This window comes from Dermacentor silvarum, chromosome 1, assembly GCF_013339745.2.
Source record: "Dermacentor silvarum isolate Dsil-2018 chromosome 1, BIME_Dsil_1.4, whole genome shotgun sequence".
NCBI lineage: Eukaryota > Metazoa > Arthropoda > Arachnida > Ixodida > Ixodidae > Dermacentor > Dermacentor silvarum.
In genome coordinates this window covers 206467310-206483658 of record NC_051154.1, presented here as the reverse complement: position 1 = coordinate 206483658, position 16349 = coordinate 206467310, and the positions used below count along the sequence as shown (strand labels likewise).

The following is a 16349-nucleotide window of genomic DNA, read 5'->3' as shown; positions in this document are numbered from 1 at the left end:
AGCGCCGGAGAATCCGTTGTAACGTGTGGCACTTTTTTTGGTTTTTTGACACGATAGCCTTCTACATCGCGCGATACACGCTAGACGTGAAAATTTGTTTATGTAAGAAATATAAGTTCTGTCCTTACTGAGTTTGGTACCGTCGGATAACACACTGTATGCGCTGTAGCAAGTTCGTGGCGTGCTATAGAGATGAAAGGCTGCACCACATTATAAAGTTACAGCTAAACTCTAGTGTCTGCAAAGGGGGACATTTTTGTTTTCTTGTGTGAAGATGATTTTTCTACCATATGTTCACCATTTCTTCAAGAACATTGTAGGTTTTGCTCCCGAAAAAATGTGTTCATGGAAGAGTGAAAGGGACACTGAGAGCAACACTAAATCAGTTTTTACAGCGACACAGCATTCTTTGAAATTTCGACTTTCTTCATTTGGCAGAAAGCGATGGATTATTAACAGGAAAGACAAGGGCAACCTTGCCATTTTTTATTTATTTTTTGAATTTTGTGGAAGCTAGGACCTCGAGTAGCAGCCAGTCGTTTCAGTAGTGCACCTATCTCCATGTAGAACATATAAATACAGAGGAATATTGGGTCGTTGGCAAGCGCATGTTGCTTGAACTGGCACTACGGTCCCTAGAATATAGCCAGTATAGTCTATAGGGACCGTTGTACTGGCGCCAACTGCCGAGCTTCCCACAGTTGCATGTCTGGTGCTCTAGTTCCGCTATTCTAAGCAACACCTACAGCAGGTAAGTCAATCAAAAACTGCTGGTTTATTTATTTATTTAATTAACACATTGGCTAGTATAATATTTTGATCAATCTCATAAGGGCCGTAGGATTGTTTGGATTGATTGATGGATTTTAACATCCCGATTACACCGCCCAGGGCTATATGATCACCAAGTTGTATAGTAAAAAATCTCAATCAGTGCAGTCTTTGATTGACTGCTAGGGACGCCCTATGTGAGGGCTCAGGATTCATTTTGGTCACCAGTAGTTGAACCCATGACTTGGTCCCGTGCTCAGCAGCAGAACACCATCGTATAGCTGGGCCATCATGTCAAGTAATGACAATATGACATAGGGTTCGTGTACGCGATGAGTGCGGAAGGAGAGATTTCCGAGACACTCGCACTCTGACATGTGGCGCAGAAGGCTCCGAGCAGAAGAGTGTGCCATGTTTGCCAGCGACCCGCGCGCCATCTGTCGCAACGGCACGGATACACAGGAAGGTGGGCGCTCGTTCGCCTCATGCAAGGAAACGCGGACACGTCACTTAATTGGGAAGCACGCCATGGTGTCGAAACGTTCCTTTTTCGGAAAGAGAGCGTAGTGATATGTTCTGGCAGAATTTGAATAGTCTATATGACGAAGGAGGGTGCGCAACGCCCACAATGTTGCAGGCCGGTCCACCACAATACTATGAAACGTACCTGGCGTCAAGCGCTACACGTTTCCTGTCAGTAATTCTACATAGCGCTTTCTCTTAATCAACTTCTGCGAAGAGGCCATTCAGCGCAATGATCCTTTCAGCGCTTCGCCAAGGGCGATTGCTTCGCTACGTGCACCAAATGTAAACAAAAACATGCATGGCTATGTAAACTTACCGCTTCGGGGGCGCAAGCTCAACGTATACATCCTGGGAGGCAAAACATGCGCTTACAGCGAGCGCGAAATTACTGTGCACGCGAGCCTGCACACATATTTGAATTGGCGAGATCACGCAACAGCGCACACCCATATTTAGCATGTTTAATTTTTATGAACACACCACGGCGACAACAGACGAGAAATTATCATTGATGAAATTACGTTTACATGTTGCATAAGTAAAGTTGGACCCCTCTTGAACGCTGTATAAGTTCGCTCAACTATAGTTACTAGTAGATTTTTATGGCGCAAGGGCAACTATGGCCAATGAGCGCCAAACACAGGCGAAATTCGCTCAATTGTGCTACTCCTATTGCACGACAAAATTGTGCGGGGCGCATGGCTTACTTAAAACTAAACTATTACACCTATAACTAAAATCTAGAAATGTCGCCTCTCGCGTTGCTCCTTTCGAGACGACCCATAGAAACTTAAGGGGGAGGGGGGGGGGGGGGGAGGTTGCCCTTGATGGTGAAGCGCGCCGGAGTCGTGGGAGGGCACCATCCCAGTGTTGAACGCAGCTGACACTGCAGGGCCGCGCTTATCGGCGCTGCTTCCTGGCGCACCTAACCAATACGCTGCTATAACCTAACCAGTAACCCTGTATGGTTACTCGTTAGGCTATACGTACGAGACACTTGAGCGCTCACCTGGCTGTTCACTGCCATGTGGAATGCGCCTTTCTTGAATGGCAGCATCTTGGGTTCTGCGTTCCGAGTCCCTTCGGGAAACAACAGGAAGCTCGCCTGTGCGCGTGTGCATGTGCAAATCAATCCTCGGAGTGTGCAGAGTGCGTGGTCGCAAGCTCCGTAGAATATGCAAGCCACTTGTACTGGATTGATAACTAGGCGAGTTACATCGATGCCAGCCACTTGTTACTGCGACAGCAGCCAATGGCTCGAAGCTGAGCGTGTTGTGTCCGTCCGTCCTCTCCGTCAGACCACCCTCCCCATCTTATTCACCCTCGCCAAGGGCGAAGATAACTTTTCACACCACCGCCGCAGTGCTGCTCGGGCTGCCGACACTGTGAGCCCAGCTAACAAGATTTATATATAATAGCGCCACATATTGAGTCACACAGTATACCGGGTGTTCAAAATTACGCTTTACAGAATTTTTAAAAATCGCGCCTGTAGCAGATAGCATAATTCTTATCGTTGAGCTGGGTTATTCGATGAGGCGGACATTAGTAGCACGAGAAATCGAAACACATGTTCAACTAATGAACAAACATTTCCTAATTAACCTTTTAGTTAATTACTTTAAGACACATATTGCAATTTACGAATTGTAGCCGGTGAGCTTGTCAGGCGTATCCACTTGGAATGCATTTCCAGAATGACACCAGTTTCGAGATATGCGCCATCAAACTCGCCGTAAAAATGCACTGTTGTTCCACTTACTTTTTTAACAAAATGCTGTTTTATAAAAAATTATGGGGTTTTACGTGCCGAAACCACGATCTGATTATGAGGCACGCCGTAGTGGGAGACTCCGGAAATTTGGACCACCTGGGGTTCTTTAACGTGCACCTAAATCTTTCCCACCCCCGCCGCAGTGCTGCTCGGGCTGCAGACACTGTGAGCCCCAGCAAACAGGATTTATATATAATAGCGCGACATATTGAGTCACACAGTATACCGGGTGTTCAAAATTACGCTTTACAGAATTAATATATATATATATATATATATATATATATATATATATATATATATATATATATATAAGCAGTCGGGTCCCGCGCCTTGGCTGCTCTACAAACGGTGACTTCAGCGACGGTGTGTGGGGCCGCGTCACAAACTCTACATGCTGGGCGAAACACGTGAATTATTTTTAAAGATGTGACTCATACTCGAGAACCTTGCATACAGAAACTTATTTCCTCCTTGGTCCTTTCAGCTATTTTGTCTCCTGTCCTGTAATCCTATATTTAAGCTGTCCCCTTCTGGTGGCCGCCGCTCACGTGTCATTCCCTCGAACAAGGCAGTTACAGCAGCAGTTTCCTTCCTTCCTAATCCTTACACATACTTGACAACGACAACTTATTGCGCAACATTCTCTCTTGGTAATTTGTTTAAAGTTTTGCGCCTCACGCACACTCTGTGGTTGGCGGCGTTTGTGCGCATTTCTGAGGCTACAACAGGCAAAATATATACGTATAGCAGCGGACGAGGACGACGTTGTGTGCATCGCAAAGAAGTTGTTCTTCAGAAGATTGCGGTGCCACCCGTGAGAGCTGGCTGCTGCCGCAGTAAATCAGTTCAGCGCCTGCAGAGGAGTCGCTGAATATTTATTTATTTATTTATTTATTTATTTATTTATTGAAGTACCCTCAAGGACAAAAAATTCATCAAGAGGTCAGGGGATACAAATATTACCACGATAATTGCTCATAAGCATAATGTAAATATCAGTCTAAAATAAAAATTAGATCGCTATTTACATGATTAGTAAGCATCGTGTTTACATCAACAATAGAGTAACACAATGCGTTATACTCAACGACGTGGGTTTCTAGTATTAGGCGTGGCTAACTAAAGCGTTTTTAAACAGCAGAGTTACAAAACAAATCATCTAGTTAATATTCAAGCATGGATACTACAAAACTCGACGCTTTATAACTCAAAACGCCGTGAAAGCCAGTGGTAATGGTACTGAATATACATTTTAATTTTTTTTTAAGTTCGAAAAACAAATTGTAATCGCTCGTGACAGATGGGGTGGTTCCGCCTTTTCAGGCAGATACGGAAGAGGTGGTCATTACTTGCACGACACATCTCCATGTCCAGGTAACTAAGAATATTCATTAACTTTCTTTTTATTATTCACTTCAGAAAACATGCTGTTTGCCAGATTGAGGCCGAGCAGCAGCGAAGTCATGCCCACACAGCAGAAATCACTATATGAATGGCATTACACTTTCGGGATATCCGTCCTCAAAGTCTTCTAAGTAATGCATTGGCGCTCCAGTTAACATCGTGCCGGACTGCTGAAATGAGCTTAGAATCGATGTATTTCGTTGCGCTTTTGAAGGACGGATATCTCGAAAGTCGTGCGCTATAGTATTTCCGTTAAGCGGACCTGACTTAACTACAGCGCCGCTCCTATTTCGCAATTACAACGTTCGTCCTAATGTTATAATGAAAAGTTAACTAGCGAATATTTTAATTATCTACCTGGGCCGTTGCGCTTTATCGTGCAAATAATTTTCTACCTAGTCCGAAAATCCACCTGCTGAACAGGCGAAACAGCTGCGCTATCTCACTTTATAATGAATTAAAATTAATATTAAAAAATGATTGTTCGAATGTAAAAAAAAATCGTATACTAAAGCCCCCGATCACTGTATTACTGTTAGAATTAACATAATGCAGTGCTCCGAACGGGGCCCCGGGAAAACTTGGCCACGTGTCGAAAATGGTGTGACGAACATGCAGTTCACAATTCAAGACTCCGGAAAAACATGCTTTGCCCTCGCCGAGCTTGAAGTGCGAGGCTGCATCGTCTCGGAGCTGCACTGAACTCGGTCTCGCGCAGTACCCATGTCGTCACCGGAACTCAAAATGAACGGCGTAAGTCCTGTGGCGACCAGCGACGTTCGTCAAGTACATTTCAACTCTCTTTTGTTTCCGCTATTAAACTCGATGTACAGCCTGCAGCACAAGTAAGGGTCAAGAGCTCAGTTCGTTTAACATGGGTAGAACGTCCGGTTATTGCGTTGAAGGACCCTGGTTCGAATGCCACCATCGGACACATATTTTTTTTCTTTTTGTTATTATTGAAAAGACCCCAAACGGAATGCGACAGAACAGCTTACCGCAAAGTGCCTGTTAACAATGCTTCTCATGTTTCGCGGCCTAATCACGCAGCCTATAGAGTCAAGAGGCACACTGCGTATAAGCCCCGCATTCAATAGTTCAGGGCCTTATATAGCATGTGTAGGCAGCCGAGTACCTTAGCTTTTTCGCATTCCGACAGACTGTTGTGCGCAGTTGCTCAGACGAAGCCTATACCAGTGGAGCGACGACCTACCTGCACCGAAGCTCTATATGTCACGACATGGTGCTCACGGTTGATGTTATTATTGTGATAGCAATCAAATGGACACTCCAGGCGAATTTCTGCCGTCGTCGCCGCCGTCTGCGTCGCCGTGATGTTCCGTATAAAGTTAGTTCGCATCTGCTCTTTCACTCCGGCTGCGGCGATGCGTGTCCTATCTTGGAGGCAATCTGCGCTCGGTTCAAAGGCTAGCCGGCCGGATCTAGCTGATGGCTTCTTGTGCGCTGTGTTCTAGCGCGCCTAGTTCGCGTTGGAGCGAGAGGCAGCACGAAGGGGAATTCGCTCGCCGCTGCTGCCGCTATTCATCATGCCAACGTTCTGACAGCCAGTTCTCGCGGTTATGGAGCGAGATGTGTTCGTGTTTGCCTGTGCGCGCGTGACAACGTACTTGTTAATTTAGTTACTGGGCCAATGTTTACGGCAGTTTATGCAGCTGATAAGACGACTAACCTTAATTCGTATATAGCTGTCTAATAATTTGCTATCGCAATCAATGCTGCGCCTGTCAGGCGAAACTGTGAGTTTTTCGGTTATACGGTTGGTGTTTTATTACCATTGACCGAGGACCGCGCCTTGAGACAGCAAGACTGACACTGTGGTATCTAGGCATTTTTTTCTCATGGCACGATGACGCGATTAAATGCAGAGGCCTCGAAATTCGATCCGATGACCGCAGACCATGCCTTCACTATGTCGCTGCTGCAGAGCTCTTGATATGTGTAGCGGGCACATGGTTTGCCCAAGTAAGATTGTGGTTCGTTCCCGTCACGCTGTCCTTTACCGTCGAACGGCTGCCACGCCATGAGCGTCACATATATCTATATTTGTGCGCGCACCTTGCCGTTCTTGATATCCTCAAGGCGTTCGTTGAGCGCTCGGCGGCTCTGCTGCGAATTGCCACGGTCTAGGAAAACGGAGCCGGCCAAGTAGCACGCCAACCCCAGCGGGCCCGTGTAGAGCAGCTCACGCTTCATGACAGGCACGCATGGATGGAATTCGCGCCAAAAGTGCAGCAGCCCTGCATTTCGGCATTTTCACCGTGAGTATACCGTGAGTATAGTCAACGAGTACTATCGAAAACGGAGTTAAATACTGTACAAGTCTTTACTCTTGCGAAATGAGTTTGCAGCACTCAAAAGACTGAATGAGTCAAGTATACATCAGTGACTGGCTGCTGTGTTTCATGACGCGCAAACTTGGAACAAGAAAGAAAGAAAGAAAGAAAGAAAGAAAGAAAGAAAGAAAGAAAGAAAGAAAGAAAGAAAGAAAGAAAGACAGAAAGACAGAAAGAAAGAAAGTATGTATACCCCTGGCGCGTTATCCTCTTTTTCTGCGCGGTATCTTCTTTTTGCAGCACTCATGGCACGCAAATTGGGCTGCAGCACGGTGCCAAGGGCCGCCATGCGGCCGCGATGACTACAGTAAGCGTGGATCGAGTCAACTGTCAACAAAACGTCTTCAGTTTCAGTTTATTTCGGTTTCCCTTTCCCTTTTCGTCAAAGTATTCGTTTCACACTTATTTTCAAGAAAGACAACAATGAGACAAAGGAAAAAGAAACCAAGGAAAGCCAGGGACTACAAGTACATGTCTGCGCCTGACTAGGTACCTGTCCTTAATATTTCGTACACTCGAGCAACAACGGTAACATCATATCATCGTGTCGCAAATTAAAAAAAATGTGGTTGATCCCTCTTATATAGGAATCGGTATAGAACACGAAAGTGAAACGTATTTTTCGAAGAAACACCCCGTATAGTGTAGCGTTATAATGATAACTGTGCATACGATCGTTTGTAAGTGCAACGAAATCATATTCTTTCGATTACACTTTGCACCTCAACCAACGCTCCGCAGAACGAAACGGGCTGGGACAGCCCATTGGCGTCTGTCGCACACGCGCGCGTTGGCTAGAGACGCCGCTCGGCATAGCACGGTCCGTACGGCTATCGCCGTCTGGTGGCCGCCGGCGGAAGGCATCATTCTCCGTGCCACCGGAAAGCCCGCGGTCGGCACACTAGTAAGTATATTCTAGGCACTATAGCAGTACTTCTCTTTTCTGCTCGTAGGCGGCGGCACCGCCCCGAGCAAGAGCGCGGGTACACGGAGGAGTGTTAGATATATAAGGCGCGTCTGTGTAGCTCTCTGCAAATGCGTTTGTGGCGCAATGGGTTAAACGCTCGGCGATCTATCGTCGCGGACCGAGAGGTCGTGGGTTCGATTTCCAAATTTTCCATGTTTGTGGAACTTTTTCTTCTGGTTTCTTTCTTTGTATTATGTTCTATGACGTATTTCCGTGACGGAAATACGTCAGTGAAGTCTTGGTGGACCCCGGCATAAAACACTTTCGTGTTAAAAAAATTAATAAGGAATATGAATGTTCACGCGCTCTAGCAAACTCAACTTAAGTATCTCGGGAAGAAGTACATAAACAACAAACAGAAAATTCCTTTTCAAAGAGGTAAAATGAGTTCAAGAGGCATCGCATAACTAAACAACATTCTATGCGTGCAATCAATTTAGCAAAGAAAACCCAATATTTATTCCATTACTCTCAAGAGCCTAGGACATTAGAGAGGTGAGTAGGTACATTGTTAATAAATACAATAAAACAGCAGCAACAGTAGAAACAATAGAATACAATTGACAACCATAACAGTAATTATGCAACAGTTAGGTAATTGTTCACAAAGCCGGTTCGTAGCAGCACGTATAAAAACATTAATATTTCTAATGGCGACAACATTCAGTGGAAGGTGATCTCAACGCGAACATGTACTGGGAATAAATGAATCATGATAACATTTAGTGTTTGAAAATGGACTACCTACTTTTGATAGTGATCAATGCGTATGGAGCTTTAGGATGAAGTTTTGTTAGTAGCCTATCCTTAAGGCATGAATTGTTGTGATAAACCTTATGGGGCGAAATAAACTAAGGCGGAACATTTTTTTTTTTTACGATGAGAAAGGGTGGGTAAGGAAAATGTGTCCGTCAGAGCTGTAACATTAGCGGTGCGATGATAGTTGAAGGAATGAAACGTGATGCACGGTTTTGTACCGCCTCTAAGTCATCTATGAGTGATTGGAGACCAGTATAGCGCGCGCACACTCACACTCGCTCATATATATATATATATATATATATATATATATCCCGATTATTCGCGATGAAAACATTATTGGAAACAATTTGAAGATTTGAATTGCCCCAAAAAGGCAACACTGGTAATAAAATCATTTCCAGCGCTTATCGAATGGGTGCTGCAGTTGACCTGCCCAGGGGGGGGGGGGGGGGGTGAGCCCCTATTTAAATAATGGAGAGGGACTGCACCCCCCCCCCCCCCGCCCCACTGCTTTAAGCATTTTTAAGCACACTTTAAGTACTGCTAACATACTACTGGCATTGTGATATAATCAGTGTGTTTACCAAGCCAACTTGTACGAGATGTGCACACCAAGGTACTTGTATATGAGTACCCAGATTCCAAATCAGTGTTGTCAACGTGATATGTTGGGTGCTTGATAGGTTGTCAACAAACCCGCATAGATTTGCATTTGTTAATATTAGATATCATGTTCTATAACTAGCACCACTCATAATCCCGGTTAATATAAGACTGCAGGATGGCAGAATCTAAGTCACTGCTAATTTGCCTATAAATGACGCAGTCATCGGCAAAAAGACTGATAGAAGACTTTATGTTTGTGGGCCAGTCATTAAAGAAAATTAGAAAGACAGAGGACTTATTACGGAGCCCTGTGGTACACCTGAGGTAACCTGAGAATGAGGGAATGAGACTGAGGAGTCCATGTTGTTAGTTGTTACAAACTGGGCACGATTGGTGAGTAGACCAATTTCAACCATATATTTGTTACGTAAACTCAATACACAAGTAAAGTAGAGCTTGGCATGAAAATGAAAAAAAAAATGAAAAAGGCCATTGTGTCACTTGTTATATTGCCTAAGCCCTGACAGAAAACATTAACAGGAGAAGGATTGGTCCATTAACGTAATTCTGTAATGTAGCTTTCCGAAGTGTCTCATGGACTTTGCTTGGTGAATTTCCGTTTCAATACTTCTGCTATCATTCAAGAAAGCAGTGATTAAATAGTTTAGGCACTGTCTACCATAATTTGTTCTTAGTTTTGGCAATCGGTGACATACATTTTTGAGCTGAAAACTCTGTTTATTATGCGGTAAGTGTTTTAAAAATTTTGGAGATCTCTTTATTATCTCAGCATATATATATATATATATATATATATATATATATATACATATACAGTCATATCATAAGGAGCTAACAAACAATGACACCATGGACAGCATAGGGGAAATTATCTGCAGTTCTTCATTGAATTGAGGTCGTGAGTGGCGCTGACTAAACCTCCCAGGGTTAGTTCTAGTAGATAAAGATAAATACGTGCCCAGAAAGTGGATGGGAAAACGGCATCGCGGTAGCTTAGTTGTTACGAGCATGGCACGCGTAATGCAAAGGCGTGGGTTCGCATCCCACCTGACGCCAGTTATATTTTCATCCACATTCATTTCCATTTATCATTTCTTTAATTCAATTAAGCACTGTACATAATTTCCCCTATGCTGTCGTTTGGTGTCGTTGTTAGCTCCTTGTGATATGACTATATATATATATATATATATATATATATATATATATATGTGTGTGTGTGTGTGTGTGTGTGTGTGTGTGTGTGTGTGTGTGTGTGTGTCACGAGTCTGCACGTGTGCAGTTTGCTCACTAACCACAATTTGTAACGATCACGCAACTCCCTAATACAGTCAGCGTTCCTGAAACTTTCCAAGGCGCGGATATATAGACTGCTTTTGCAACGTCTCTAACCCGCCATGGTTGCAAAGTGGCTAGCTATGGTGTTGGGCTGCTAAACACGAGATCGCGGGACCGGATCCCGGCCACGGCGGCCTCCACTTAGCCACCATGATGGATTCTGCCATGGTGGAATGCCGCATATGAGAATACAATATACTATCTGTGATTGTATGAATAGAAAAATTCACCGACGATTATGATACTCCCTAATGCGAAATTTGAGCTGTATACGTGTTTTCATTTCGGGATATATTGACTGGTGCCGACAATCTGTCTCTTGCGGCACGTTGAAAACGGAGCGAAGTGTGGCGCGAATGCCTCGCTAATCGCGAGAGGCGGCGCGTGGGTGACGCATGGGCGCCATTCACAGCAGCCGCCGCAGACAGACCTCCGCTCATGCAGCGCTTTGTTTCTATACAGGCGACGTGCGCTACTCTGGCGCCATCTCGTAGCCATCGTCGCCGCAAAGCCGGTCTTGCGCGGCACTACACTTTTCCTCTCACGCTTTCGCCATACACCCTCCTCCTCTGCTTTCCTCATCGCGCTCTCTTCGCTATCGCTGTCTTTCATTCCCCGCCGCGCTCCGCGTTTGCTTTCATCCTTCGCTGTTCGCTTGGTTACGAGTGACAACGCCGACGCTCGCCGCAGGAACAGGCGACTAAGAGCTGCGCTCTAAAATATTGACTGGGTCTGAACTGGTATTTGATGTCTAATACCCGTGTCACACGGGCGTTTGGAAGGCCTTCCAACCAATAGTCCGCTGACTCAAAGGTTAAGTTCGAGGTGCTACACGGGCGGTTTCGAAGGCCGCCGAGTCAATAGTCTATCGAGTCAACGGAGCACCCTACAACTCTATCGAAATCTCGATGGCCTTTGAGCAACGGAAGCGGAAACAGCGCGAACATGCCCTCTCGTTCACAGTGTACTCGCACTCACGGTTAGAAAGAACAAATCAAACCAAAATGCTCTAAAAATACTATGTATGAGTGTTATTATTTATTCAAAAAAGTATTTTTGCCACTTGATATGTGCGAACTGCACATACTCTCGACAACAGCGACGTGCTTGTGTTCATTCCTTCTTCCATGCTGTGTAGTGCACTCTCCCTCTACTCCATGTGATGCCGGCTGCCGTCATATCGCCGCCATCTCGCCGTATAAACAAACATAAAAGAAATTATAGTTCTTTTAAGTGGTTTTAATGTTGTTTAACTTTTGGTGATATGAAAACGAAAATAAAGATCCGCAGCGTCACACAATTTTGCGAGAAACGCCTGAACCTCTCAACGACCTTTCAAAAGTGCCGTGTATCAGCGCGACAACTCCTTTGAGTCGATAGAGTTGTGGCATTTCGAAGGCCGTCGACTGGAAGGCCTTCCAAATGTGCCCGTGTGACACAGGTATTATTCTTCCTAAAGCACCTATACTCCAGGCTTAAATGGTTAACATGATCATTCCAAGTTGAACTTTCATGAAATACAATACCCAAAAACCTTACACTTTTTGTGCATTCTATTTTATCATTAGAGAGGAATGAAGACTAAAATAATTATTGATTCGTGTGTTCCGACACCTAAACATTACATGCTTTGTCTTACTGACATTGAGTTGAAGCGCGTTGACATCCAGCTGCTTTGACTATTTACCACCTATTTGCCCTTATCTCTTTGTTAAATAATTGTGCACCTGAAAATAAAAAAAATAACACTCGTGTCATCCGCGTACAAAAGTATTATTTTCCGTTAGTGCAATGCTAATGATATCATTTATATCAAGCAAAAACAAAAGTGGCTCTAAAATAGAGCCTTGTGGATGTGGTGCACTTGTAGTTACTAACATTAGCTTGGACAATTATGAACCTGATGTAACATATTGCTTGCAATTTTGGAGGCAGCTTCTAATCAGGTTCAGCCCACCCCCTCGAATTCCGTAAGAAGAGAGCTTACTGAAGAGGTATTTCACGCTTGATTGAATAGAAGGGCCTTTTTAGGTCAAGGAATATTCGTACTGTATACAACTTATGTTCGATATTTTTCATTATTAGTTCCTTATTGTTTGCAATACGGCTAGCTCAGATGGCTTACCATGTTGAAAACCAAACTGGTGCGGCGAAATTACTTCCATGTTAAAAAAAAAAAAAAGCCTGAGTAATCTCTTGTGCAGTACGCGTTGAAATACGTTAGTGAAAATGCTCAGTACGCATATTGGCCGGTGGTTTTTAAAGTCTTCATTACCTTCGACTTTGTGTATAACCGCTATCCTATAGCAGCTTTTAAGTAAATTGTGCCCTTACTGGAGATGAGGTTACATATGTGCGCTAGAAGAGGGCTAAAAGGGGATGCGACTGCCTTAATCGGACCCCCTTTGACTTTATCGGGTCCATTAGCAATGTGACTGTTTAGGGAAAAAAAATTACGTTTCCGTACTTCAGTTTGATTGGTGGGTCTAAAAAATATGATTGCTATACGCAATTTTAATGTTCAGTTCAATACCTTTATTTTCCTTTACACAAAAGATGTACATGAAACTTGAGGGATTCTTATACGTTTTTAAGTTGTTTTGGTGTTTCACACACGTAACAAAGTGCTAATTAAATCAATCAGCTAGCGCAGGTTTAGTAAGACTCCTCCCGCTTACTGTCATTTCTTCGGGAATTGAGGCATTAATACTGGTATATGTTACTTAATTGTAAACTGTCCATAATTTGTCTGGTCTATACTAAGAATTACACAAAACACTGTGAGCCTATATAACTGCAGTTCGCACGCAGGCACACACAAGTGACCGACTCGGACAAGTTCTCTCTCTCACCGAACACGTCCAGGCTGGACTGGTGGTTGACGACCAATATGAATCTTCTGTCTCTGGGTATGCGCTCTCTGTGGCGAAGCACGACCCCCACGCCTATGGCCCACGTAAGACGCCTGAGGCCATGACTGATCATGCTGCATGCGAGGTTTAGGATGAAATATAGTTTATAGTTTTCAACATGTGGCACGTTGACACACACACACACACACACACACACACACACACACACACACACACACACACACACACACACACACACACACACACACACACACACACACACACACACACACACACACACACACACACACACACACACACACACACACACACACACACACACACACACACACACACACACACACACACACACACACACACGCACACACGCGCACGCACACACACACACACACACACACACACACACACACACGCACGCACGCACACACACACACACGCACACACGCACACACGCGCACACACACACACACACACACACACACACACACACACACACACACACACACACACACACACACACACACACACACACACACATCTCCAAGCGACGGCATACAACATTACCTTGTTTCTGACCAGCTACGTGGCATTTGCATATTTTTAAATCTTGGTGCATGATAGTGGGGACACCCTGTACAAGCGATAATGCTATGACAAGTTTTCGTTACAATGGTTTCACAAGCGACCCCCTTTACTGTACCGTTATGAAAGAGGTTTCACGTTAAACGAGTACCGCGTTTGTCAAAACTCCATTCAGCGCGTGATTTCAACAGTCACCGGGCCATGCAGTGGAGTTACTGCACATGTATATAGCACTGACCTTCAATAATCAGACTGTCGTCGCTGAAACGTGCGGTATAGACGTGGCATGCACGCGCTCGAGCGGGCGCTTTCGTTTTCACTCTCCAGCGCGGGGAGAAAGTTGCCCCCTCCATTCGGAGGCCCATTGGTGGGCGCTGAGAAACTCGCGGGCAGGCGCATAATGTCGATCCATTAATATACTCACACCATGTTTGCTGGGTCGAAGGGCCTGAACACGGACGGCACGCATGCCAGCGCGCACACCGCCGACATGAGCACGTAGTAGGTAGTCAAGCGGAAGAAGTAGCGGAACGTCTGGTTTCGCCTGACGAGCACCACAACGGTGACGACGGCAAAGCCCAACGCCACGCACCACGGGCAGGACACCTTCCCCACCCCCATCGCGGCTGCTGCTGCTGCTGCTGCGGCGCCCGAGCACCACTTCGTGCGGCCCCTGCGATACTGTGGGCCACGGCGACCACCACCGCGCCGGGGGAAGGGCGCGCCAAGGACCGCTGTCGGGGCCGCGCCTTTCGGCCGGCAGCCGCTGTTGATGATGATGATCCTCAAGCATGGCTCGTGCCCACAATGCCAACGATCTGATCGTCGTAGCAAACGCACAGGCTATAGACTGCAGGAAATGAGAGGAAGAGGTAGAAAAGCGAGGCAAAACTGGGAACAAATGCATAGTGTGTGATTGAGTATGTAACACTAGCTGAATGGATTTAACACACATGGAAAGGAGATTCATTAAACAGTTCAGACTGAGGAAAATTTGGAAGTGATAATATAGGGGATAGTAAGTAAATTAGGAATTAACAAGGACAAACGTTTTGTGACTTGTAGGAAATCACAAACAGCGTAATTTTACGGTGCTCAACCCTCCGTGCTACAGTCATTACAATGATGGTCTTCGACTATGGCACGTACCCACTACATAGAATCGGCCAAGGATCGGGAAGCACAAGACCGACAAGTACTATAAGAAGAGAGATAAAAAAATGTCGCAGTTTCGCCCGAAAGGCGAAGCATCAATTGCGATAGCAAATTAGTAGAGAGCTATTCAGAGTAGGGATAGTAGTTTTATAGGCTGCATAAACTGCATTTGGTGCTGCAGCACAGCGTCGCCCCGCCTCCCTCCCTCCCATACACCCACGGCCTTTCGCGCGACGAAGGTCGCGTTTGCTTTCCGCCGTGCGTTCGCTCTCCGTGATAGCGCGCGTCCCCCGCCCGCTTTCACTCGCACATAAGGCGCGCGGCGACGATTTTATCGCTCTTGGACTTTATACGGAACCTCACGGCGACGGCAGAAATCCGGTTGAAGTGTCCATATAATTGCTATCGCAATAAAAAACCACTAAAAACAAGCATGACCTTATAAACTCAGCTACCGATACCTGTAATATGCTGACATAAAATTACGCAGTTTCGCCCGAAAGCGAAGCATCAATTGCGATAGCAAATTAGCAGAGAGCTATTCGGAGTAGAGATAGTAGGTTTATCGGCTGCATAAACTTGGACACTTTCGCTTACTAACTGAATTAACAAGCGTGGTGTCAGCGCGCGGAAGCAAACATGAATAGATCACACTCAATGACCGCAGACAACGACTGTCAAAACGCTGGCAGCAAGCGCAGCCGCCGCAGCGAGCGAAGGTTCGTGCGATCTATCGCTTCAACGGAAACTGAGCGGCGAATGCCCAGCGCATACAAAGGTCAGAGCCGTGTGAAGATCGCTTTTAAGAGACGGTTGGGGCGACCGCCACAGTCGGGCAAAGTACAACCGCAGTTGTTGGCAGAGTAAAAGCTGCCCCCCCTCCCTCCCGCGCTGCCTTCCCGCTTTCTTGCTTTCGCGTGGGAAATTGAGTGACCAGTTCCCCTTGCACTCGGTTGCAAGATACGCATTTGGTGCCGCAGCACAGCGTCGCCCCGCCTCCCTCCCTCCCATACCCCCACGGCCTTTCGCGCGACGAAGGGCGCGTTTGCTTTTCGCCGTACGTTCGCTCTCCGTGATAGCGCGCGTCCCCCGCGCGCTTTCACTCGCGCATACGGCGCGCGGCGATGATTTTATCGCCCTTGGACTTTATACAGAACCTCACAGCGACGGCGACGGCAGAAATCCGGTTGAAGTGTCCATATAATTGCTATCGC

The 16349-nt window shown here is 45.8% G+C and overlaps 1 protein-coding gene across 1 annotated transcript; it reads right to left on the bottom strand.

Annotated features, from left to right (window-relative positions):
• Positions 1–992: 992 nt before the first annotated feature.
• On the bottom strand, positions 993–14776 carry LOC125941590 (1-acyl-sn-glycerol-3-phosphate acyltransferase alpha-like). Its single transcript, XM_049659189.1, has 5 exons — positions 14405–14776; positions 13378–13511; positions 6554–6735; positions 2306–2401; positions 993–1052 (listed from the first exon to the last, which is right to left on the bottom strand). The coding sequence occupies exons 1-5, from the start codon at positions 14599–14601 to the stop codon at positions 993–995; spliced, it is 669 nt and encodes a 222-aa protein (XP_049515146.1). The 5' UTR covers positions 14602–14776.
• Positions 14777–16349: the final 1573 nt, after the last annotated feature.